Source organism: Crocodylus porosus, unplaced genomic scaffold, assembly GCF_001723895.1.
Source record: "Crocodylus porosus isolate Cpor-Errol unplaced genomic scaffold, CroPor_comp1, whole genome shotgun sequence".
In the NCBI taxonomy this organism is placed as follows: Eukaryota; Metazoa; Chordata; order Crocodylia; family Crocodylidae; genus Crocodylus; species Crocodylus porosus.
Window position 1 is genome coordinate 13,408,266 of NW_017728928.1, and position 26,233 is coordinate 13,434,498.

The 26,233-nt window shown below is 51.3% G+C and overlaps 1 protein-coding gene across 1 annotated transcript in view; it reads right to left on the bottom strand.

Moving 5' to 3' along the window:
- Positions 1 to 922: 922 nt before the first annotated feature.
- RHBDF2 (rhomboid 5 homolog 2) overlaps positions 923 to 26,233 on the bottom strand; it is a 45,470-nt gene continuing 20,159 nt past the window's right edge. The window contains exons 3-19 of the mRNA XM_019542658.1: positions 20,265 to 20,420; positions 19,491 to 19,618; positions 18,470 to 18,662; positions 17,891 to 18,103; positions 16,876 to 17,004; positions 14,613 to 14,743; positions 14,071 to 14,274; positions 13,404 to 13,515; positions 12,327 to 12,401; positions 11,552 to 11,713; positions 11,050 to 11,156; positions 9,955 to 10,018; positions 9,343 to 9,437; positions 8,623 to 8,698; positions 7,895 to 7,995; positions 7,311 to 7,464; positions 923 to 3,741 (exon numbers count right to left, since the gene is read on the bottom strand). Coding sequence (XP_019398203.1) covers positions 3,322 to 3,741; positions 7,311 to 7,464; positions 7,895 to 7,995; positions 8,623 to 8,698; positions 9,343 to 9,437; positions 9,955 to 10,018; positions 11,050 to 11,156; positions 11,552 to 11,713; positions 12,327 to 12,401; positions 13,404 to 13,515; positions 14,071 to 14,274; positions 14,613 to 14,743; positions 16,876 to 17,004; positions 17,891 to 18,103; positions 18,470 to 18,662; positions 19,491 to 19,618; positions 20,265 to 20,396 — 2,496 coding nt within the window. The 5' untranslated portion in view covers positions 20,397 to 20,420 and the 3' untranslated portion in view covers positions 923 to 3,321. The remainder of the gene's footprint in view (positions 3,742 to 7,310; positions 7,465 to 7,894; positions 7,996 to 8,622; positions 8,699 to 9,342; positions 9,438 to 9,954; positions 10,019 to 11,049; positions 11,157 to 11,551; positions 11,714 to 12,326; positions 12,402 to 13,403; positions 13,516 to 14,070; positions 14,275 to 14,612; positions 14,744 to 16,875; positions 17,005 to 17,890; positions 18,104 to 18,469; positions 18,663 to 19,490; positions 19,619 to 20,264; positions 20,421 to 26,233) is intronic.

Sequence of the window (26,233 nt, forward strand, 5' to 3'; positions counted from 1 at the left end):
ACTACACACACCAATTAATTGATTAGAGGAGGAAGAACACTGTAATATTTAAAAGCATTGGTAAAAGCAAGGAGACGTTTCAGGTTTTTTTTTCCCCCCAGAAAGAGAACTGAGAAAAGGTGTGGGACTGGAAACTGGCCAGCAATCCCGTGACTGAATGCACATACCCTATGAAAACTTGCAATCAGGCCAGGCACACTGGGATCACTGCGGAAAATGCATCTTCTTTGCTAAAGAAGGGGAAGGCTGGGGTCCAAATGCAAGGCCAGTGGGAGCAGCGTCTATTTAGAAAGAGGTGACCACAAGCCAAAGCAGCTGATCCAAGAGCAACATGTACTGGTTCCTCATTCGTTGAGGGCTAAGTGACACACAGGGCTCCATCCTTGCTTCACAGCTGGGTGAGAACAAGCCAGGCATGTATTATTCTGACTTTAACTGGTGCCATGTGCCTACCTAGTTACACTGGTGCCAGTTTTTCTGGAAAAAATTTCCAGCTGCTCCCTTTGGCTCACTCCTGGACATTATCACTTATGCATTGCTTGGGCAGTATGTGAGACCACGTGCTCTAGAAAGCACCGTCCCCCTCCTCCTCTGTAGCAGAAGGGCAGCATAGGCAGTGGCCATGAAGCCTTTCCCCTCATGGCTACACCAGAGTACTGGCTCTGGCACAAGATGGTAGTTTGGGCTCTTGCAATTATTCAGGCCTTCCCCTTGCTCCTGAGAAGGTCAGCTGAGGGGGTGGTTTGAAGTGCAGCTACGTATCTGTGGTGTGCAAGACTGACCCAAACCCTCAGGGCTCCCAGGACACAGAACAGGCCTTGCCATGACTGCGGCCTGACTCTGACCTTGGAAGTGAAGCTTGTGCTCCCATAAATCGACATGTTCTCCAGATCGGCTGAAAGGAGGTTCCTTCCACTGCTACTCAGAGGGAATCATTTTATTTATTGAGGAGGTCTCTTAAAAAAAAAACAACCAACAACTTGATTCAAATGGACTTTAAAAAGAGATTGCAATTAGTGAGACTCTTCCAAGTAACCAAGCAGTAACTACAGTAGCAACATGTTCCAAGTACTGCACGCAACTAGCCTGCTTTGTTACTCTTCCCAAGCCTCATGGTTACCAGGAAGAGAGCCAAGCCTCATGGTTACCAGGAAATTCAGTTTTGGTTGATCCAGCTCGTTCAAATGAAATTAATTAACATATAGAACAGGCCATTAAACCACAGGATAACATCTGTTATGCTGTGATAACCAGAAAGTTGGGGCACTTGGGCTATAAGAGATGAAGAAAAATAATGAACATCTGGTGTTGATGCACTTTCCTGTCCATCACAACCAGGATTTTCACACAGGATAGGGATCCTGTTGTTCCACCTTCACCCCAAACTTACCCCTTTATTTCTTTCAAGCTATGGAGGGTGGGGTAAGCACTTTGAGTCCTGCCAAGCGAGTGGCCTGGAGGACAATGAGGAGAAATCCAGAATTCCAGTAGTCTGGGGCAAAATGAGTTTCCAGCCAGTAGTGACTAACCCTAGGCTTTCAGCCTTGGGGTGAAACAGGTGCAGAGCTGTCAGCCCTGGACTATTTTGTTAGTTCATTTTCTACAATACATCAGTGGGTGTATTTTGGGAGGGGGGTGGAACTTAACTTTGGTACCAAGATTGTGATGGAGGCAAGTCCAGCATCTTGGCGTACCCTGCATTTCTGTTTAAAAAGAAACTCCACCGTAATAAAAATAATTCTATTCACTGCATCAAACTCCAAGGAGCAAATAATTTTAAAAGGAGAGATGCTTTAACGATTAAAGAAGAAGTTACTCATCAGCCAGTCTGACGAGGAAGATTAGGACTAAAGAAGCAAAGCTTTGCTGTGCGTCGGATTCTCCTTCCCTTCCTCAAACCGCGTGGTCCCTTCACTCAATCTGATTTTGGTGAATTCCCTGCACAACAAAGCAGTTCTCAACTTACGGAAAGGTAGCAAATTACTCCCCAACCCAGAACATGTAATCAGAAGCACCTCTGAAAGTCAGATTCCTAATGTCACTGGAATGAGTGAACTCAAGTCTTTTTTTTTTTTTTTTTTTTTTAAATTAAATTAGAGTTTCCTGCGATAGGAACAGCCATCCCACAATCTGGTTTCTAAGAGCCTATTCAAAAGGGGGAAGCATATCTCTTCAGACCGACCCTGCGTCAGCTTGCAATGTGTCACTAAAATGCCAACCCCTAGAATTGTGCAACAGCTTTGTTCCTCCAACGGGGCTGCTAGAACAGCCACTCCTATTCCTAAAGGCCACACAAGAATTCCCAGTCTTGTACCCAAGAGAGCAGCAAGTTCAGGCATTATGGCTGATCTCTGCTGTTTTCCCCTAAAGTGTTATGATGTAAGAAAAATATCCGCATATAAAAAGTACCCCCTGCAAAATGGGGCAAAGAGTTCACAGTATGATTCACAGTACCTGCAAGGCACCGCGGCAGGGTATGTTGCTACAAATTCTGGAGCTCCCATCTCATGCCATGAGGCATGAGAAGAACTAAGAGGAGGAGAGGACTGCAGGACAAGGAGACCAGGGCCAAACATGCAGCAGATTAAAAAAAAAAAAAAGGCAGTTTGCTGAAGGCCCAGATATGGACATCTGGTCAGAAAGGCGCTTTCAAAGCTGGCCCTGAATCACCTCTGTCTTGGGGATTCAGGTTTCAGGAGGAAGAATCCAGCAGGTCCATGCCAGAAGGAGCCATCACTGAAACCTCCACCAAGGGTGTTGGGGGTGGGGAAGGGGGGAAAATCAGAAGAGCTGGTTAGGGCTGTTCTACATAGTAGTCCTCAGGGGCAAATCTCCCATGGCTGAAAGCATAGTCTGGGGCACAAGGTATATTTCCCCACTTGGGAACAAAAGCACCAAAATCCACCTCAGCTACTCTCAACCCTCCAGCAGCCAGGCTGGGCTCCAGGCCTGCCGATTATGGCTTTTTGGTGCTGGATGTCTCACGTGGTTCTGAACAGGTGCAGGTCCACCCCTCCCTACCTCCAGCATTTTAACCAAAAGCACAGCCCCACTTCCCTGCCTCCCCACCGCATCAGAACAACAGCACCTGCCTGGCAGTCTGTACAACTGCTAAGGGACAGGTAAAGCTCCAAGGGAGTCCTGTACCAGGAGCAAATGTCTCGCAGTTCCATATGGCAGGCAAGGCGGCCAGGGCACTTGGAGGCACCGCTCTTTCCATCCAAGTTATGTTCTGACCTGAAGTTGCAACCCAGTCACCATTAAAATCCACTTGGTTCCAAATTTCCTGTTAAAAAAGAAATCTCTGCCCCATCTTGGGGGTCAATGCAACACCTGGTCCAGGTCGTACTTCTCACAGAACTTGCTGGTGAAGGGCAGGCAGGTGAGATGCTCGATCCAGTGCCAGTTGATGGGGTACACATAGAGCCAGACAACCAAGGAGGCAAAAAGCCCTGTGAACACCACCAGGGAGACGATGATCATGACCCGCTTGCGGTACTTGTCCATGGTGCCGAAGGTGATGTAGGGGAGGAAGGCGAAGGACAGCAGGAGGCCACTGAGAAAGCCAAATATGTGTGCGATGTTGTCTATCCAGGGCAGGAGACCACAAACAAAGAGAAAGAGGACAATCCCAGAGAGGTTCAGAAAGGCTTTCCAAGGCTTCTCCAGGACCTGCCAGCTCTGGAAGAGCTCTACGAAGAGGCAAGCTAGCAAACCAAACTGGGATCCTGCTGGGCCAACCTAGGAGAGACAAAGGAAATGGAAGAGGGATTTACAATGGGCTCTGCTCAAAAAAATCTACTTGGAGGAGTCAAAACAGTGGGAGGAGGAGTTTGGAGACCTGGGGTCTACTGCTTATGCTGCCAGTAGCCTGCTGTGACACCTTGGCCAGGTCAGTAAGCTACTTCCCCTCCCAAACCTTGATGACTGGTACAGAGGCAGAGGGCTGGTCCAACAGTGAGCATTGCAAAGGCTCACTGACCTTGACTAATGCCCGCACAGGTGTCAATCATTTAAATCCCAGTGAGGTAGAACTAATGACTGTTCCCTGCAACAAGACAGAGCAGAGGCCACTCATCCAGCACCAAGTGAAGGCAGTATCTGGTATGATATTGGTTCAGCGGTGATCACTTTTCTTGATGCAGACATTATCCAAGGCAGCAGGCAGCTGCAGAGGACAAGCCAGATCCTACCATCTTGTCTCCTCGGACTTGCTGTAGTTCCCCAGGCAGGTGGGTGAAATGTGAAGAGCGCCAGCTACATCCCCAGGGCTAGGAATGAGATAGGATGGAGGGGATTTTTTTTTTTTGGATATTCAAGCACACAGAAACTGGGCTCTGCAGCAGATGAGGGCCCTGGCTGCTCTCAAAAGCCCTTTAAAAGGCTCAGCACAAGGGACTGGCATAGAGATGCACGTTACCTCCTACTGCTTGGCCTTTGCTCTCTGAGCCGGGAGGCCAACCCCAGAACCTGGTCCAGAGCAAGTGCACAGAAGCAGGACTGGCAGCCTGGTATTAGTTTTCAGTTTGCTTTCCGCAACAGGTGGGGAGGAAAGAAGAAACCTGCTGACTTCATCAGCTGTGGAAACACTCTGCTGCAGTGACTACAAGAGGTGAGAGGTGGAGGGTTATGAGAGGAAGAAAGAAATGGCCAGACAGGTTTCCTGGACAGAAAGCTGCCATCAGAGCGGATGCAGGGGCTGCTCTGACCTCCTGAGAAACTGCTGGAAAAAAGACAACACGGGCCTCCAGAGTCTGTACTGTTGATAGCTCAGCAGCAGCTGTCTTCCACAGCAGGCCCAAGCCTCCTGCCCAGCCCACGGGCTGACTCCACTGCTCCCATCTGACACGCCAAGGGAGGGATTAGCTGTGTGCAAGCTGGTTTTAAGCCCAGCAGGAACTGGGGGCTGGCAGATTAGCCATCTGCTTCTCACGTAAAGCCATGGAGCATGTGCCCACTCACATGCAGGGGCTGGGGCAGAACGGGCACGTGTGAGCCCCGCACGTGGAGGCAGGGGAGGCTGTGCCCCTGGCTTATTAGAGAAGACAGAGGGGATGCAACTTGGATGACAAGCTCCACCGGCATCTACTGCACCAAGCTTTGGTGCCGAGGACTCCTGGCCAGCGTGCGAGAAAAGGAACACAAGCCAGATCCCTGCTGGCCAGGAGTCTGGGGAGAGATCTGGGTTTAAGCGGACAGTGGAACGGGCCAGTTTAGGTTAAACATTGTCATCCATTTACAGAAGACTCCAGGTCCATGATACCCCCTGGGTGCATGCTCCGAGGTGATGTTCCCTACGCTCTCTGTAGATGGTCCAAGGCAGTTCAGAGCTGCGCAGGCCTCCAGCCCCTACGGCCATGGCCCGTGAGGAGAACAGATGAATCTAACCCTGCCTCCTTCACATGGGGTGAAGTTGCAGTGGAGAGTCAGTGCTGAAACAAACAGCTACCTCTTCAGCAGACACCGCCCCTCAGCATTTTGGGGGAAGGACTACTATGATAGCCCTGTCTGATGGCCTCCATCTCTCAGGGATGTGGCCGTCTCCTCTCCCTTCTGCCCTAAAAGGGTAGGGTAAGGCAAGGCTTGTAAAGAGAGAAAACTTCAAAACCATGGCATGCAGTGGATAGTCAGTGAGTGCCCACAACCACCTCACCTGTGATGGAGACTCTGCTAAGAGGCTGCCTCGAGGTGGGGCCTAGGGCTGCGCTTCCGGGAGACTTCTCCAGGTCAGGCAGCGGATGGTGGGGTTGGGGCATGCCAGGCCAGCAAGGAGCACGAGCCGAAGACAGGCAACATCTACCTCAGACTAGGGTCACAGATTAATCCCTCCAAAACCTCCTTCCTTGCCCTGTGAGCTTGAGCTATTGATTTAAGGAGCTGAGAAGCCAGACACCAACTCCACCTCTCCCTCTGCTCCATCCCGAGGCTAATCCCGTCATCCACTGCCCTTCAAATCACAAGCCGCCAAGGCCATGCTCCTGAGCCACGGGGCAAGTGGAGGTAGCTTTACTATTACAGTGAACAAGTGTCCCCAGAAGCCTCATTAGCAAGAGCAGTGCCAGGTAGAGGATACCAAGGGAAAGCAACTGTCAGCCGAATCCATGGGGGGAGAAGGGGAAGGTAGGGGGAACACATTAGGAGGGATATCAAATGAAGTCAAGTCAAGACATGAAGTTAGGAGCAGTCTTTTCTTCCCATGGAGACTCTTCTCATCACCCCACCCTCCACAAAACAGCAGAACAGGCAAATATATGGGGTATCTACCCCAGTTCAGCCATTCCCAACCACTAGGCCAGCAAGGTGATATGGGTGGATCAGAGGGATGGACACCTGTACGGCCGATCGGTTCCTCCCTGGCCCCCCACCTATGTTCCCAAGGCACCTGGCAGCATCCTGCTGAGATTTTGGGCTTCCACGAGGGCTCTGGGCCCTGAGTGGGGAGCAAGTGAGAGCCATGCTCAGTGTGATGGGTGGGTTCATTAACACTGCTGAGTGGCAGAGTGAGTTCAGGGGTGTCTGCAGCCTGCCTGCCCAGAGGAACATGAGGAAAACAGGCTGTGGGGCTGCAGAGCAGGAAAAGCGGAGGTTGACTACAGGAGCAGAAAGGTTGCGGATTACAGCCCTACAATCTCCCATGCTTCCAGAGAGGTTAGCCTGTATTAAACCATCACTTGCCAAAAGTCTCTCAGAGCTTCAGGCTTGGCCTCTAGCTCCTGTCCCCGTCACCTCCCAGAGCTCGGGGGCAAGGCACCAGAGCCAGAGGTAAGACCTGAATAAATGGGAGAGGGAAGCTTCCTAGACCCCCCACCTCTAATTTTGAGCAGAGATGGAAGGTTGTCCCAACCCGATGGTTGCCTGGGGACCTGCATGAGGTAGGCTGGCATGTCTCTGAGTTACTCCAAGCCCATTCACATTCCCAAAGCCTCCAGCACAACCTTACACCTACCTGCTGCCTGAGCAGTGAGGCCAAAGGCTGAACCCGTCTTTGTGAGGGTAGCCCTACCTTTTCAGCCTCAGAGCTAGTCCCTAGGAAGCAGACAACTGGAGACTCTGTGGCAGGATGGAGTGGGGATGTTGGTAGGGCTGAAGCCCATCCGTGCCCAGCACCTACTCACATCTCCAAGGATGTCCCGCTGCACAAAGTAACCCCCCTTTGCAACCAGTCTCTGCCTCAGTACTGCCCCAGCCCCCATCTCTAGTATAAACACCTCCCCGTCTCTGCTGCTCTGAAGTCAGGGTAGTTGAGAGCTGGGAGGGTTAAAGCCAGAAGGGAAGAAAACACCCATCCTGCTCTGACAGGGCACCCTTACCTCTGCCCGGTACGGAAGGAAGAGGGCACTAGCCAGGTTGCCTGTGATACCACTGAGGATGAAAATGATGGAGATCCTGTGCCAGCCCGCCAGCTTCTCCAGGTCCCTGAGTACAGTCATCTGGAAAATCACCGACACCAGGCAGTGGACAATCCTAGGGAAAGGCACACACCACATTCAGATGATCAGCCCTGGGCTCCTGTTCGCTTTTGCCTTCTCCGTCAGCCAAGCCCAGCAGGGCAAGTTCTGCTCAGGCCTCATTCAGTCAAAACCAGAGGTTTCTTACAGAGATTCCTCCGGAGAAAGAGTCAGACTCAGTCTCCACTGGCAGCAGGCAGAAACCCTCCAGGTGACCATTTGGGGCAGAGGTACAGGGACTACCTCCAAGTTGCAGGCAGGGCATTGCCACACCGTAGCAGGGGTCAGGGTGTACAGAGACAATGGATGCATCAGTGTGCCAGGCGTTGCCTGTCCTCCCATGGCCTGGCTGGGCAAGGCTGCCAACTGATGCTCCTAGACAAAGACGGTCCACCTCGCTTCCCCCACAGCCCCTCCGTCAGTCAGGCCTGTGCCCCCTGCCTTACCCTGCATGCAGGAACAGGGACAGCCAGAGCCTGTAGAACTGGTCAGGGATTTCTGGGTTCAAGAAGGGCAGAAGGCCACACACCTCATCCAGACAGTGGACCTGCAATGAAAGAGGAATGTTACAGCATGGGACAAAACCCCTGCCTTGATCAGAGAGATCTTTGGGAGAAAAGAGCCTGGAGAGCAAAGCCCAGGCACGACCCACTGCACAGATGGGAAGGCACAGCCTGTGTTAATGGCAATGGATCTGGTCCAACCCAAGCAACCCAGACATGCCTACAGTGCAGTCGTTCCAATGAGCTGCCTTCCCAAGGGAACTGGCTCAGGTCCGAGCAAACCCAAGAGATTAAGAAAGGACAGAACATGGAAGTGGTGTCGATGTCCGGCAAGGCGTTTTCATTTCCCAAACTACCAATGCCAGTGCGTTCCCTTGTTAGCTGCTCTGATGCTACCGCAGGCCACTCCAAGACAGCAGGCCAACACTCCTTGGTCCCCCAACTGCATCCTCCCGTCTCTCTGCCTGGGACCAGCTAAATCAAGCCCTGTTTTTTATTCCCAACAATCCCCATGGATTTGAGGAGCAACATCATGAAGGACAGCTGGCAGAGAGCTCCAGTGTCATTTCACAGGGGTCAGGGTCTTTGCCAACAAGAAAAGCTTTAGTCACAGGGTAACCACTTGGGTTGGAGGAGTTCTGGGAAAACCCAAGGCCAGGGGTTGTGCTCACCTGTGAGCAAAGAGTCGCCTCTTCGTGGAAGTAGCCGTGCATGAACTCGCAGTATTCCCGCGTTGTGATCTCGCAGCTGGTGGAAAGGACGACAAAGGTGTCACTCGACACACAAACTCTGTCCCAGCACACTTATAAACTCCTCACCTCACTCGCCTGTGTGCCCCTGACCAGGTGGAGAGGGTCTGTCTGGTCACAGGCCCTGTCTCCACCCTGACCTATCTACAGCTGTGCTGCATTTACCAGGCCTGGGGAAATCTCTCAGCTCCCCAATTATGAATGTACAGGGGCACTTTCCACTTTTCACATGAAGGGGATGCTCTGTCCACATCAGAACAGACTTACAGGAACCCGGAGTCTCCCAGTTCAGGAGAAGGCCTCCTTCAGGTTTTTTCTGGATGAGGAGCTAACAGGAGGAGGAAACTCCACCAATGACCCAAGGCCAAAGTGGGGCAACAGCCTACGTAACAGGCCACCCAATGGGTACAATGGGACGTGACCATGTCAGCCTCCCCAGAAGGATGCACCCAGAGCCAGGTGGATCCTTCAGGAGCTCCCAGTCAGAAGCCGGCCCGGGTCAGTCCTCTACAGCGCCTCTTCCTTATACTGCTTGGGATTGACACTATGCCTTCCAATGGGCATCTGCAGAGAATGGGGTCCCACCTGGCCCGGTCCAGTGCTTTTTGGCTGCCTGAGAAGAGAAGACTAGGCACAACTTACCTGCCTTTGGTGCCAATGCAGCAGGGCCTGCCTTTGATTTTACAGTCCATGTGCAGAAAGCCGGTATAGTTGGTTTTGATCTGATAGGTGCAAATCTAAAAGGAAGAGCAGGGTGAGAACTGCAGCCTGGCAGCCTCTTAGTATGTGACAATGCACATATCAAGACGAACGGAGGGGGCCAGGTGAGGGAGTGAAGTGACATGCCCCAGAGAGCTGGGGGCATTTAGGCCCCAGTGGGGTATGCGACATCCATGGCTTTTCCTTTTGCCCCATGCTAGTTTCAGTGTGGCCAATCTGGCAGCCACCACACATGTCAAAGAAGCCCCCTCGTTTGGCACAGGAAGGAAGATGCCAGGAGTCCTTGCATTATAATGCTTTAACTTTCACAGGCAGGAAGCCCCTCCTCTGAATGCCACGGACACCTCTGACCACAAAAGGAAAAGTGATGCCGAGGAACCAGGCTCCACAAAGCCCATACAACCGCTTACCCCATCCTCTCCTAGTCACTAGCCCCAAGACTTGCCTCTTCAGGACAAGGCTGTGCACCACAAACAGGGCCCAGGAAAGGTAAGAGGAGGAGAATGGATTCCCAGCAGCTGGCAGCAACCTTACCGGCCACTTGGTAATGTCGTCCGGCCAGATGTGAGGGGGGTTGGATGCTGGCTCCTCACATGTCCTGTGGGGGAAGGAGCCACCAGTGAGGATGGTTCTCACTACACTGCCTGTGTTTGGGGTCCTCCCCTCACAGCTGGGGAGGGGAGACCCTTTAGCCAGCAGACCTTGTTGGACTGTCCTCAGGCCTAGGCAGTTCCTTTCCTGCAACAGTGTGGGGTCCCCAGGGCCTAGAATTCATTCTCTTTGGTCTACAGAGGTTGGCTGGGGAGAACAGGGAACCAAGCGCGATGACTGCTGTGGGCAACTGAAGGTGTAGCTGGCTATCACCTCGCACGTGCCCAGATGCCTGGCAATGGGCATACAATACAGGCATTACACAGGCAAACTCTTCACTCCCCTTCCTCATCCCCCATGTGAAAGCAAAATGATAGACATCCTGGATAAGGCGCAAGGCAGAACCAGGACACTTGGGGCATCTATACACATGCAATGGGGCTGCTCCAGTGTGCTATAATTACAGCATACTGAAGCAAACTCAAGGAATCGAGTCTGCTGGAGCATGATAACTACCGTGCTCCAGCATCAGGTGTATCAGCAACCCTGCGCTGAAAAAGGGAGGCAGGGGCACTTCAACTGAAACTCACTGAATTAGCTTTAGTTAAAAAGTGCCCCCACCACCATTTTTTCAGCGCGAGAACATGGATGCATGCGATGCTCCAGGTGCTTTAATTGGAGCAGCTCTTGGAACCGCTGCAATATTAAAAGGGTCCCCCGCTCCCGGAGCACACCTAGATATGCTCCTGGTTTGATTTTCAGCTCTCCCACACCGCCATCCTACTGTGTGAGCTCTGGCAAGGGCATGTCTTCATTCACTCTTTTCCACCCCTCTTTACCCCTAAAATGGATCAGATGTGTTTAGATGCAGAGCACCATGGGTATCAATATTCCCCTCAGCACCACTTTGCTGTGCTTCTTATAGAAGAGACAGAAGTCCCAAAGACAAGGCACTGATATAGATCCTTAGCAGACACCTGCCAATTCAACATCGTGATGGCCAGCTCCCTGCTCCTTCCCCAGGAGAGGTGCTTGTACCTGGGGTCCTGATGGCACACAGCCCCCGATGTTCGCTTCTGGCTGGAGTTGCTGGTAATGGCTGGAGGGTTGGCATCTGGCCACTTTATGAAAGTCGCCAGTGTCTCCTGAAAGAGGAATTTTGAGAGTGGATTTTCACTGCTATGAATGGAGGGGCTTGAGGCATTCAAACAGGCACCTTCTAAAGTGGCTCTGCCCAGTTACATGCTGCCATATCACTCTTTGGGCTACTGAACATCAACCTGGCCTGGGCAGCAGGTCAAGCAAGATGCCTCATTTCCTCTGTATGATGCTCTTTTACCCCACCTCCCTCCGCACCACCCATCATGACTCCTCCACTCTATTCACTTAGGCTCCTCTCCTTGTCCTACCACCCTCTGGGTGATTCACTCATTCCCTTCCCAGAGCCAAAGCAGACAGGAGCAGGTGCATCCCATTATGACAATCAAAGCTTTGCTGCCTGGTCAGTCTTGCAGCTGCACAAGGATCCCTTGGTACTCACTGAGCAATCCTCCCGCAGGGTCTGGATGCAGCCCGAGTTGTCATTTTGGATGCAGCAGCCTGAGTTGTGCTCGCGGTTCCTCTCGCGTTGAACAAGCTTCTCCACCTGATGGTCCTTCCGGATACATGGGGAGAATTTGGCTCCCAGGTGAATCAGGTCAATCTGGAAGGCAACACCATTCCAAAAGCGGGGTTGGCTCCAGGTAAAAGACAATCTCTACATCAGTTCCTTCACCTAGCTCAATTCCTCTCCCAATCAGCTGCCAGCTGTTCCCAAATATGCCACTACACAAGGCCAGGCCACGTCAACACTAGGAAAGGTGAGCCTGATGTCAATAGCGTGCACAAGATGCATGCATTTTATATGCCTAATAAAACTCCCTTCCTTCATGATGGGAGCTGCCTCTACCAGATCATAACCAGAATATTAGGATCCTTGCTGTATACATAGATGGTGTTAATTCAGTGACAGGAAATGCACCGAAGGGCTTTGGGGAATGGTTCTTCAGCGCCGCTCCCCCCCACACCCCCAAGAGCTCTTGCAGATCTGCATCACAAAACACAAGTAGCAATGGAGATGGAGAGAAAGCAAGTCCAGAGCTGTACTTGGCACTGCAAGACATCAAGCCAGATGTGCTGGGAAAAGCTTTGCATCTGGCCAAAGTCTGCCCGACTCTTGAGTCATCCTCCCCATATTTCATTGTACTGGCAGCTTAATTTCTCTTGGCCTTCTGGGAAGCTGGGGGGGAGTCCCAAGCAACAGCCCTGCCCCTTACCGAGCTTGGGCCGATCCAGAAGTTCTCCTGCTGAATGTACTTCACGCTCTCGTACACCCCTTTATTTCTCAGCACCTGCCAAATGGTCAAGAAGTTCAGAGGGCAAATCACACCATGGGCTGGCCAACAGGAAGCACCAAAGACCTCATATGATGCAAACAAACAACTCTGCACACCCAAGATCCCGGCTGCAGCTCACGCTGCCATCAGCAACCAAGATTCTTCATCCCATCTGTACTGCCCAGTCATTTTTACTGGGTTGCCTGGTGTAACTTGATATAAACTTGGCTCAGGGTTCTTCTTCACTGGGGGTGAGAGAGGAGGGAAAGGCCAACTTCATTTTCACGTTTGTTTAGGCACTTAGAGCCCTCATTGCTGTAGTATCTGAGTTAAGGGCTTTTACCTGCATGATACCCTTGAGAGAGAAAACAAAGCTATTCCCCTTTTTCAGACTGGGAATGGAGGATCAGAGTTAAATGACTTGTTGAAGGTCATACAAGCAGCTGGTGGCAAGGAACGGGACCTGATCCCAAGTTTCCCCAGTCCCAGCCTGGTGCGCCATCATTCTGACTATGATCCCAGGCTGTAATTCAGGAATGACAATCCGGGTAAAAACAGAGAAAACTCCCTTCTCCCTGCAAGCGGGGCACATATGCTATGAAGTCACAAATGCACTAGCCACAGAGCCATGCCAGGCCCACTAAGCTCAAAAAAAGCACCAGAAAATACAGTGACTTCCTCTGGGGGGGAAGGGAAATCAGAGTAGGTGTAAAGAGGTAGAAGGTTACGGAAAGAGGATGATATGGTGGCTGTCTTCATAGGAAGACCCAGTTCCCATCTTCCTCAGTGCTTGGGTGACTGGGGGAGAGAGAAGCAACAACCACTGAGAAAGTCAAGTCCGACTGGGACAGTGCAAAGGTAGAGCCTCTTGACGCAGTCTTGCTTTGGTCAGCAACTGGAACACTGGTGCTGTCCAGGCAGGAAGTGACAGCCAGAGGTGACACCAGCCCCATGCCCTGCTTGGCAAGATTGCACTGAAACAGCCATATGGGATCAATCAGGATCTAATAAACTTACTAACTCTGTCTTCACATGCTGGGCGAAGCCAATGGGCGCGATCCCATAGGTACATATAACCAGCAGGGTGATGATGATATGCACAAAGGTGATCCAATAGGTGAAGTATGGCCTGGGAGAGGGGAACAGAGACAGGAATTACTTTTCACAGAGACTGCGAGCGATTTGGGCGCAGCCAGTTCTCATGTTAAACCAACAGATCCTCCAGCCTGAAGTGGCAGGGATATTGCAGCTTAGATGGAAGGAGCTTAGGACTCGATATAGCATTGGCAGAGCTGTGTGGGTGTGGGGGCCAGCAAAGGATTGAAGTAGAATGGGGTGCTATAGGTGGCTGAGAAGGTCCACTGGCACATCTGCAGGACAGGGGTGAGGTGCCAGAACTGGTCTATCAAGGCACTTTGTGGGTCAGAACGTAGGTTCATTGGCAAAGCTACTGGCAGGGCAGGGTGTCAAGACAGGTACAGCAAGGGGCCTGCAGTGAGCATTGCAGTGCACTGCAGAAGTGTGGGAGGCAGGCACCACAGCTGGAATGCCAGGGGTGCCGCATGTCTGGATGGAGATGCGCTGGCAGAGCTTCCCAGGATGACAGCTGTGGTGTCCAGCCTAAGCCCAGCCCCTTATAAAACAAGTGCTGGTCTCCCTCAGGCAACCAGAACCTAGCTCTCACCTATGACTGTCAGTGTTCTCCAGCTGAGACTGCACCATGCTGCTGAGGCTGCGGCGATACGTCCTGTTCAGCCACTTGCCGACCACCCCCAGCCCGTAGTATCGCTTCTTGCGGTCGAAGGCGAAGTGTTTCACTTTGGAAGCAATCCGTTTGCCCCTTTTGGCCTCACTAGCAGTTGGCCCCCAGACCTTTACACCTTCCTTCCTGCAGCAAGAATAGCCATTCAAAAAGAGCAGGTGATTGAATCCCAGACCTCCTTGGGCCTTATCCCAGCATGAACCCATCCTCCCAGAAGCAAAAGGAGATGCCAAGATAAGGGAAATGTCTTGGCTTCATCTCTACTGAATATCAGACTCATTCAACTCTGCTCCGCTCCTTACATAATCAGCACCATCAGGGATGGTAGTAGCTCTGGGTATGCCTAGGACTGGGACGCCAAGAGCACCATGGCATGTCCGAAGGAAAAAGCAGACAGATTTCTGGGACTGGGCCTTGACATAACTCCAAGCCCAGACATGGCTCAATCCAGAACCAATACTCACTGACATGGCTGCTCCACCTCGAGGGATTGGGCTTCTTCTCCCAAATGCTGCATTCGCAAGTAGTTGGCCGAGAGGGGTGGCGACTCAAAGACGTCATCTGGCATGGAATACATCTCATCGTGCATCTCCATCTGAGGGCAGCACAGCAGAGACAACTGTGACGGCTCAGCTCATCCTAACAAGCCTCGGTTTTGCCACACAAATGCAAGCTGACTAGACCTCTGGGCTCAGATCTACAAGGCTCCAGGTTGGCAGAGGCCAACTGATTCTATGTGGAGATTAACCCCTGGGTCAGCATCACAGGAACTGGTAGTTTCTTCACTGAGCATTGACAGCATTTTGTAAGTGGGCTGAAGACTAGGCCTGTGCAAGCGGCTAGTATTTGCTTCGGATTCGGCCAATTCGGGGGACAGAAATTCGATTTGATGATTTGAATCACTGTCCCGATTCAATTCTATTGAATCAGCCAGGCCCATCCCCCCAGCTCAGCAATGGCTACCCCGCCTGCCCCAGCTCCCAGAGAAAAAAAGCCCCACTCACTGGGTGCTGCCAGGCAGGAGGCGATCCCCGCTGCCCCTCACTGCCCCACGCTGCATGGGGGGCTCAGTATGAGCCCCCTGACCCGTCCGCCACTGTCCTAGCCCACCCCATGGCTGGCCCACCCACTGTGGCTCTGGTCCTTTAAGAAAAAAAAACCCAAAAAACAAAAGAACAGAAACATAGTAGCTGCCAGGCCCCTCCCCTTAAAACTGATCCCCCACCCAGGCAACATGCAAGGAAATGCCAAAGAATTAAAATCACCCAGCCAGCATTGTAGCAGATTGGGAGTATAGCATTCTCTGCTGGGTCAAGCATCCATGCCTGTACTGCTGCAAAAGCTCTCTGGGGGAGGGAACCTGTCACATCACAGGTGACCATACCAATCTTAGAGCTAAAATCAAAGGGCATCAGCAAGAGCAAGCCCACAAGGAGGCAAGGGAGAGTGGAGATGTGGACTGGACTTAACCCATCTTCTAGACACTGCAGCTAGAAAACCAAATCTGTGAGTTTGCCCCAGGCTCTCTGTTACTTTAAGATAAAGGCAGCCCAGCCAGGGGGCATTACAGGGCAGGCAGGGGACAACTGGGCTAATGGTGCAATTAGCAGCCAGCCCAGGCAGTCACCTGACCAGAAGTAGGCAGAGCCCTGGTAGTACATAAGTCTGGGGTTTGGGCTGGCAAGCCAGTCTGGCCCTGCTTGCTACAAGGGTAGGAGCTCCTGCCCAGGAAAGGCTCCCAGGGATGCTGGTCTGATTGCTGCCTGTGGGAACACAGAGGCCCAGGGAGCTCCAAGGAGCCAGGCTGGGAGGTATGCCGCATAAGGGTAAAGAAGGCTTGCCCTCTTAAAAAAGGTACAGAGGGCTGCTTTCTCTGTTGTTGTTAAGTTATAGCCTGGGTGCTTGTTTACTTTATCATTTGTAGCAGCAGTTTCGGGTTGGAACTATAGGGGTGGCAGGAGGTCCCATTAGTGCCCAAGGGGCAGGTTCAAGGCTCGAGCACTTATTTAGCCCATAGTGGATGGAGAGAGCAAGGTGCAGCAAGCCAGGGGCCAGGGGGCTGCTGATGGAAGGGACAAGCAGAGCTTGAACCATAAAAGCCACGTCCAATTCAGTGGGTCCAGGCTAGAAAGCCTAGTGAGAATAAAGGGGCAAGCCTAGTGAGAATGAAGGAGGCCGAAGCCCCAAGCCCCACACAGGGAACAACACTGCAGTAAGACCTGCAAGGCTTGGGGCATGGTAAAGGGGAGAACTTGGAGCCATGCAATTAGCCCTTAAAGCCTGAGGTGCCCTTTGGTGGCACAGTTAGAGTGAGGCCCAGCAAGGGGCCTGAGGGCTAGTGAAGCCCAATGGGGCGCCTGGGTGCAGACAGAGACCAGCAGGGTCCAGCTGGACTGAGGCCACACAAAGACCTGTGGCAATATTCATTTATATTGCCATTAAGGCATGGCAGGCGAGGCAGGAAGGTGCCTTAGGGGCAGAGTAGGACATGATCACAGAGCCACAAGGGGGTGTCACAGCTACCCCTGGAACCCAACATGTTAGAGTTCAACCCCCCCCCAAAAAAATCCAACCAAAGGCTACAGACAGGAGTTAGGACAGAGCCAGCCTTGGGTCTCTGAGGACTCCCTGATGCCTCCTGACTCATAGGGCTGGATATGTGGATTGTGAGGCAGGCAAAACTTGGCTCAGAGGGGTCAAGCTGGGCCGTCATGGAACCTTGCTTGCCTTACTGAAGAAGGAGGAGTCCAGTGTGTCTGCTGCATCCACTGCATCGTCATCCAGGAAGCTGGGATACATGAAGCTCCGTTTGGTAGTTCTTTGTTTTGGTGCCAAGGGCTCTAATGCAGAACGCCCCTTTCAAGGGAGAACAAAGAAAAGCAATGAGTAGTGAAGGAAAAAATGACTCCAGTATTTGCACAGAGGTCAGCCCTGGGGCTGCAACTTATGTGCATAGGTTCCCCCAGAGAAGACAGACATCAATGCTTTAACCTTTGATTAAGGTATTTTGGAGCATTTCACCTACCTTCTGCAGCTCCACCAGCATCAACTGATAGTTATTCCATAACATGTATCGTTACCCCAGTGACACCAGCTCCACAAGCACCTTTATTCTCAAGTGGTTAAGCTTACACTGTGATGACTGAAGGTGAGGCCAGCCATTGTCAACACAATACACTTCTGTGTTCTGACGGTGCTAGAACTAGCAACCATACTAATTAACACATGTCAAGACACCTCTCAAAGAATGTCAGCCACATAATCCAACTACACTGCAAACCAGTTTTCTATAGCTGGTGGGAGCAGGCTTTCTCCTGCAAAAGGAGAGGAGAAAAAAAAGAACCCTCCCTCCCCCACAAAAAAAGGAGCATGGTGTTTAAGGTTGCCATCTGATGCTGATCTTCCATTTTCACACAGCCACCCAACTTCTCTCACTGAAATTCTGCTCTGAAAAAAGGGGAATTGAGGATGCGCTGAAATCTGCAAACCAACATTTTCCTATTATCATGAGGAAAAGTGAATTTGGAGGCCTGTAAGTAAGTCCTCAAGCAAGACCTGGCAAATCAAGCATTGTAGGGAACGCCCCCCCAAAAAACTGCACTCACTGCATTTGAGACCCCTGGGGCAACCGTAGGTGACACCAAGCCCAAGTGGAGATCTTGGTCTTCGTAACACAGACATGCAAGTCCAACACTCTGAGGGAATTTCAGTAGATGGTACCATATTACCACACAGAACTCACTTTGATTAGAGCTGCAGCTGCCCTGAAGCTCATGCGGGCGACAGATTGCCTCTTCCTTCGGGGCAAACGCGCATAGCCCGACCGCACACTGTTGAATGATGCCAAAGAGACGACTCCTGGGGTCAAGGGTGGTAGAACCGGGTGAGGGGTCCGAGGACGATCAACTTCATCTGGATGCCGAAACGGACGGCCCCTGGCCAAGGGGTCTACAATCTTAAAAGTTACACATAGGAGAGATGCTGGAGTCAATGAACGAGCCTGGACTGTTAGCTACCTGTGTAGAAGGAAAGGCAGGTACATATTTTGCAAGTAGATCCTAGTGTAAATGGGCCTTCTGTTGGGATTGAACTCAGACCCTTTGATTGACAAGCCAGAGCTGCTACTGCTGATACCACAAGGTCACTCTTAGATGGTATTTTGGGCAATACTTAGAAGAAAAAAACAAATTATCCTACTGGAAGACACTGGCCACCTTGCTACCCCTTGCTACACTGCAGCCTGGAGGGAATGGCTCAGATTTGGGGTCTGTTTTAACATTCAGATAAGACTGAGGCCAGGAAAGGCCCCTGAAGGTCTTACCTTGGGCATCTTGGATGGCTTTGGTGACTCGGTGCCTTGGAAGGAGAGCACCTCCTGGCTGGGGAGCTCCAAGTCGCGGTAAGGGGCCTTGAGCTTGCCATACCTCAGGCTGCAGTGCTGCAGGCTCTTGCGTTGCCAGTGTTGTCGCTTTCCTTCCCAGTCGCTGCTGACACCAAACCAATCTGCCGTCCCCCTGGAGACCCCAGGTGAGACAGAAGTCATTGCTCAGCTGAGACAGTCTGCATGCCACAGCCTGCACAGGCTAAGCACATGGGGAATGAAAAGCCAAACAACGAGGGCCACACAGTCCCTACAATACTGCCCATGACTTGGCACTGTGCCTATCTAACATCTCCCTTACATTCCTTTTACTGTTTACAGATTTACAAAGCAAGGCAGAACTGATTGCAACTGGGCTCTAAGGGACTATAGGAGGTAACTGCTCAGTTTGGCATAAGCAGTGCTCAGATCCCGTTTTTCACATGAATTACACGAGCGTGGTGATATTAGCTCAGTCACTTTATCAAGGCCGCTCACCACCCCCAGCAGAAGTCGATCTGCAGCCTCTGCCCCAACTCCGCCCTGCCAGGATGGGTTGGCTCCCTGAATGCCATCACCACCAATGGTGGCAGAGCACCAGGCAGACCTTGCCAGCATGATGCAGAAACAGAAGTATAACCCACTGTGTGAAGTTCTACGTAAGTCCTGGTAAGAAACTCTCATCCCCAAGAATTGGCTCTGTGCTGAAAAGGCAGCTGTTCTAACCCTAATTAGGGACTCTTGAATTGTTCTAAAAATAGGAATTGTCCATATGAAAACAAAAATAGAGAACATTAGCTTCTCTGGTATACAGCTTCAGAGTCCTGGATATACAGCTTCAGACTCCTGCTGCCTGGTACCTCAGTACTGTGCCTGGAGTCGAAGCAGAGGTCGTCTCATGAGAAGCAAGGAACTATTCCCCTCCTCTCAACCCAGCGCACCCAAGCACTGGCTGATGTCCTCAGCACTGCACACCACTTACTTGCGAATGCTCTGGGACAGGGAGGTCTGTCTGCGGAAGCCAGGCTGCCTCTCTGAGGGACTGTCATCTCTCCTCCCTCTGGGTTCTTGCAGGCTCACGCTCTTCTGATACACTGGGACTTTGAGAGGCTGGAAAGCACAGTAAGCTGTTAGGTGAGCCGCGCAGGGGAGAACACATCTCTGGACAGCACAAGTCACTTGGCCTCATGCTGCTCAGCCAGCTGGGTAGTAGCTAAGCCTGATTATGGTCTTCACTGTAGCTGAAACATTATGGGGTGCCCAGAGGAGACCTAAAGTCTGAACTTGATTAGCTGCATAAAGCATGACTGCTGGTGTCCTCTCCGAATAGGAGCTGCACCTCCAAATGCAAAACTGAGCCCCTTCCACCTGCCTTTCAGCAGCACGGCACCCATGTAATATCCCATGGTGGTTTCTTGGGGAGAATGACTGCTCCCAGCCAAGGGCTGAAAAGATCAAGTGTGCTTGCTGTGGTCAGGAGGAAACCACTACTAACCATCTCATACTGGCTAGAAGCCCACCCCTGGGAGGCTGTAACTGCTGACACATACCACCCCGGCAGGCAGCTGGAGAGCAGCCTGGAGAACGCAACCATTCAGGGCTCACATGGGTGTCCTACCATTCCTTAGGGGAGACCCTATCCACCAAGATGACGACCACAGTAAAGAAAAATGCTTTCCCACCTCAAGGGTCGCTGATGCTTAGCAGGTTAATCAGCCAATCAGAGCCTGGATTTGATGCCCCTGTGCACGCTTACCACTTTCAGGCTGCTGTCGTCTTCTGCTGGCACTGGTGGAATCGTGATGGAGAGGTTGGGGGGCTTCTTGCTCTGCAGGCGGCTGCTGCTGCTGCTGGAGCGGCTGCCCCCGTTCTTATCGCTGGACGACATCTTGAGCGGGTGGAGCTAGGCAGGCTGAAGGAGGAAGGGCGGGGGGGAGGGGAGGGAAAAGAGAAGGGGAGAACATAAGTTAGTCCATAGATTTTTGGGCCAGCATTGCTGACTGCGCAGGGGTGGGTGTCAATCAGTCCCCTCTCCAGGGAGGAGGCCAGGTAACGGCTGCGATGCCCATTCCATGGATTTATCGCAGTCCTTCCCTCGCTGCCTGCTGCAGAGTAAGCAGATACACGCCAGAGCCCATCAGAGAAAGTATTAACCATTAATGGTTCTTAGTGCTGCAGAGATCCTGGCAATTCTTTAAGTGCTTCTCCTGCCACCACAAGATGAATGCGGACCAGTGGGGGCCTCCACTTTGCCCCCATCCTATGAGAGATCAGCATTGTACACCTTGAAGTCTTCCTTGTAGAGGGCCTACATACTACCCAAATATCACAACAGCTTTCATGAGCTCTAAACCAGCCTCATTTAACAAATGAAAGAAGCCAAATCATCTACCCAAGGCAGGAAGTCAATGGAATCAAAAATCCCCAGTTCCCAGGCCCTTCCTCCAAGACCTTCTGCAGCTTGACAGTGCTGTGGGTCTCAGGACACCTGCTACTCCCAGCGGTCCAAGTTGTGGTGCTGCCCAGAAAGGCTGGATGTTGCTAACTCCAGGCTTTGAAGATGCTTCCCTCCAGTCCAAGCCACTTGTCTGATTTTGTTGGCCATGCACAGCCCAGGAGCTGAAGGCCCAAGAGATTCTCTGATGCCATTTCACTGCCCAAGAACTGCACTTACTCAGCACAGGCCTCCCATTAAAAAAACCCAAAAAACCAAAAATGGAGCCCCTGTTAGCCCAGAGCAATCGAAGCTGAACAAGAAAACTATTTGCAGACCATGACACCTGTTGGCCAAGGGGATGCTCTCCCAAGTGCTGCAGTGGAAGTGTGCAGTTGGCAAGATTTTGGAGAACAAAGTAGCTATGTTGAAAACAGCCCTACACTAGTGGGGAGAAGGACTAGATGATCAGAAAAGCTTCGCCATCCTTGGCTTCAAAAGGTATTCAAAACCCATGGGCCAACAAAGCAAGTCCAAAAGGGAGCATGTGAGTGGTTTTACCTGGAGCAATCTAGGAGAGAGAGAGAAAGAGAATGAATCGTCCCTTCTGCCCTGATCTCTCCAGAAAACAGAGGCCAACTTGGCCAAAAGGAAGTGGGTCTCAGTGCCAGACTGTCAGCAAACAGACCGGTCAAGGTCATCCCCCTCCTGTCTCACCGGGGGAGAGCAGGAGAGAAAGCTCTTTCATGCGGTGCACGTTCCAGCACAGTCGGCTTTAGCAAGCTCTTCAGCACTTAATCCTGTTAGTGGCACTACTAATCTTCCAGCCCCTTGCTAGTGAAATCAGACCCCCCAGCCCAAGAACAAAAGCAGCTATTACCCCTCCAGCCCAAGAACAAAAGCAGGAGGACAGGCAACGTGCAGGAACCAAAGTGGCACCCTGGCACAGCAGAGGGCAGAGGAATGGGCAGCCTGTTCCTGCCCGATGTGGACAAAGGAATTGCAAAAATCCCAGGGACCAGCCCCTGGAGGCGATATACAGAAAGCACTTGAATTTCTGGACTTCCTTTTCAAGTACAGGATTAGGGTAGGCAGACTGGGACAGCTAATAACAAACATCTCTGTTCTTTGCCTTCTGGCTATCCAGTGCAGTGCTGTGCTCATTAATATAAAACTGGAATTGCTTCTTTTATATCTTTTTTGGTAGGGCAAGCAGCAAGCCACAGCTCTCAACCCCATGCACCAGTCTACACTCCCGTGAAATGATGGCAGGAGCGTAGGCTTCAAAAGGCAGAGTAACTAAGCAAAGAGAGGGGGTCCAATACGGGGGTCCTTCAGCATTTGGATGAACTTCTTGAGCAGCTCTGTAGACTCACGCCACACAAATGTGGAAGGGAGATGGAGCCCAAGCAACTGACACACATGAAACAAGTTACCGGGAGCACGTGGAAAGCAGACACCGTGTGCAATCATTCTGGAGCAACCCAAAAGCATCAAGAGATCCATGTTGAACTCCCATTTTTGCCAACATCCTTTGCTACCCTGAGTAAAGTCACTGCCCTCTTTCTTCCCCCTCTGCTGCAAAGTTGCTTTAATGTTAGTACCTGCTTAACACTAGTACTAGGACACCAGAAACAGATTTCAGCAACAAGCAGGTTTCATGTGCTCCAACCCACCTGTCTTCTTCTCTGGCGGGTCTCTCTCCCTATACCCTGGTGTGGGATGGCAGCCTGTCAGGGAGTACAGGAAGCTGCAGCCTAGGAGCCCTGTTCTTTCTGCAGTAGAGACCTGTGGAGCTGGACCCACTGAAGGGTGGCAGTGGTTTACTAGTAATGCAGAGAAAAAGCTTGGCTTTGGTGCACAGATTGGGCCAGGGTGTGAGGAAGCAGCTCCCAGAAACAGCAGCTTTGCCTCACTGCTTTCAGGAGTGCGGGGCTCCTCCACCAAGGCACTCCAGGATCCAGTCCTAAGTGTACATGGTTTATGAACTACAAGCTTCTCTCTCTCAGCCCAGTCCCTAGGACCTGGACATCTCTCATCTCTCCTGCCACCAAGGGACTCGTCAGCCACTTCGCGCTCTGTGCAGTCCACACTGCCGTGGTGCTGGCCCAACAGCATGAAATGGTCTTTCTGCTGACAAGATGCAGCATATTTTTTTTCTTAGTACAGCTCCATTTAGCAAAACCTTCCCCGTTACCTGAAGGGATGTCAATCTAAGACCAAGGATGAGCAGCCATATTCCAGCACAGAGGGAGCAACACACGATTCAAGCTTTGGAAGCTGGTTGGAAGGCCAAATTTTATAAAGAAATTTTTTCTGCATCCAATCATGGCCCTGTGCCAAGGGGAATGAAAATATCAGGAAAGAAAGCCTGTGTGTGGTATTTAATGCAAGCGCAAGTAACCCAGCGGTCCAAACATCTTGGGTCTAATTGTTCCCCACCGACACATCCCCACTGGCCTTTTAAATAGTCATAAGACGTGACAGATCTGGGGTCTGTTTCACCTTCTAGGTGTTGAGTCTTTAAGAGGGGGAGGGTCCAGCCTTTCACCGAAACCACAAGGACTAGGAGCTTCTTGTCTTAAATCTAAAGCAGAGATTCTCCCAGAACTGCACACCATCACGAGCTGGGGTTTTAAGCAAACCATCAACTCCCAAGAAAGCTGGCTGTGCTGCTCTTGCCCTTAATGCAGGACACGAATACAAAGATGGTATCCTCTAGAAGCTAGACTGGCTATGAGCTGGAAATGCTTTAAGAAAACAGCCCCTTTCAGAAGGCTGAATAAAAAGGAAGAGAAGAAACAGGTAAATGAACTAGCAAGGCCCAGGGGTTGTAGTTCAGATGTCAGGTCCAGGATCAACAGAAGAAAGAAAGTCTTTCCATGACGTGCAGCTCTGAGCTCGTGGTGATGGGTTTGACACTTCTCAGTAATAATTTATGGATACTCTTATGTTGAAGAGGGGGAAGGAGGGTTATGAGACCAAGTGGCATTAATGCAACAGGAGACTGCTGGAAATACCTGGGCAAGAAAGGGAAATGGCGCCTCAAGACAAGACACTTGTACAAGCACTGGAGAGTTGAGGGGCTATGCCAGGACAGCTGATTCTGGGGACTTTGTCTCCTCTCCAACTACCTGCCCAGCCAGCCTGAACCAAGGCCTATAAACGCTTGGCTTGAAGGACCTCTGAGCAGGTAGAAAAGGAGCACGGCTGGATAGAAAACTGAGGAAGGTCAGCCTGCCTCCAGTACTGCCTGGGGAAGATAAACCTTTAGATAGGAGAACATTATACATGACTGCTTTACACCAGGCTTAAAATCCTTTATTTCCTTTGGTATGCACCACTTCGGTTTATGGTAGGCTGCCTCTCACTGGTCCCAAGCTCCTGACAAAGCTCAGCTGGGTGGACTGGGCAAGCAGAGCCAGAGCTTGGGGTCCAGTAAGAGTGGTGAAGAGGCCTTGTACAATTAGTTAAGAGCACAAATGAGTTACTGCAAGGCAGAAGCAAGCAGGGATTTAGCACACATCTGCTGCCCTGCGTTTGGGAACTCCCTTATGCTTGTTTCCTAGAAGAAAGTTTGCAGGTTATTTCGAGTCCCAGGGGGTTAGGGTTGCATCCACATAATGTGAGCTTGCCAGGTTCCTCCAGATCAATTCAGAGGTGCAAAGTCAGCCCAGTACAGCTATCCCTCTGAAACCAGGAGCCCTACCCATGAATAAGCCAGTTCCTGGCCATGCTATCCCAAGAGGGTTGATATCCCAAGAGGGATCTTTACGGCCTACAGAGCTTCCCCCTGCAAACCTTTCTAGGAGGAAGCAGAGAGGCAACTCAACAACAGGCTGGAACATCCCAGTCTGAGTGAAATGCAAAGCTAAATCAAAACGCAGGATCCGGTGACTATCTGTTATTTCCCCTTGAAAAGCAGCTGGTGAAGCAGAAATGAAAACAAGCAAGTTTCACTGCACCCTTGGGAACTGGACATTATCTTTAGAAGTGGAAAGGAGGCCCAGAAGCCACGGTACGTCACGGCACTTCTATTCCCAAGTTTCCTCGCACCTTAATTCCAAGCCCCGCATTCGATGTAGAGGACAATCAGTCGGAGACCTCGACCTGCTCCAAAACAAAGCACAATTCCCAATTGTGCCACTATAACCAAGTTCCTATTAACCACCGCTCCACATCAAGGCTGCGTAGTGAAGAAAATAAGACTGACCAGCAAGGGGCAGCAGCATCCAGGTTCTTCTACTCACTGCATAAGACCGAGCTCTTACCAGATGCATTTGTTAATAGCTGGTCTCATTTCAGGGTGGACAAGAGCTTGTACACAAACAGCACTAAATCAAGCTGTCTAGAATCATTAATACAAATCAGACTCCGCTCTATTGCTGCAGGCCTCTAGGAACCTGTGGTTTTCAGCGGCAGGGAGGAGGGGGAATCCAAGCTGTGATGCTCAGTTGCATGGGAGAAAGCTTGAGGTGATCAGCTGAAGACGACAATAGAAGGGAGGACCAACGGGTAGGGCCCTGGCCTGGGAGACCTGGGTTCAAATCCCCACTGTGCCGTGGATTGCGTGTGAGCATGTTATATGGGTGCTCGAACCTTAGCTCCATGTCCACAAAAAAAAGCAGCATTCTTCTAGCTCGCAACTAGGGAGAAAAAACAAGCAGGCTGGGCTGTGAAGCTACCTATGTTCAACCCTGTAAAGAGTGCAGAGGCTATAGAAATGGAGATCATATTTTGTACCATGTAGGTATGACAGGCCTCCACAGGTTGCAGCTGACAAACTTGCATGGGGTACCCAGTACAGGCTGCTGCTCTGAGACTTTAACTAGCAATTGCAATTCATTCATTATACAGCTATAAACGCTCCAAGGGATCAGAAACGAAAGGTGCCCTTCCAGGCTTGCCTCTGAGCTGGTTCTTTGCATCTCACTGCAGAGGGCCATAAGAAGGACATGGCTGGTCTACTGCTGCCCCAGATACTTGGAACAGGCCACCCATTATTGCAACACACCAGGCCAAAGCCATTACTGGGAACAATGGACGCTGCTGGAGGCTGAGCTTTGTTGAAATTTTAGTCTGAAGAATATAGCAGCTCCTTTCTCAAGGCAGGAGGCCAGAGATGTCAAGGGAGGTCAGCTCCACCTCCAGCTTTAATAGACAAGCTCAAGAGCCCCACTGTCTAATTCATGAGAGCCCTTGTCTGAAAGTCTTTCCTTTCCCTCTCGGTGGCTTACCTCATCCATAGCACTTTGCACAGTCTCTGCTTGTCTATACTATAACGGGAAATG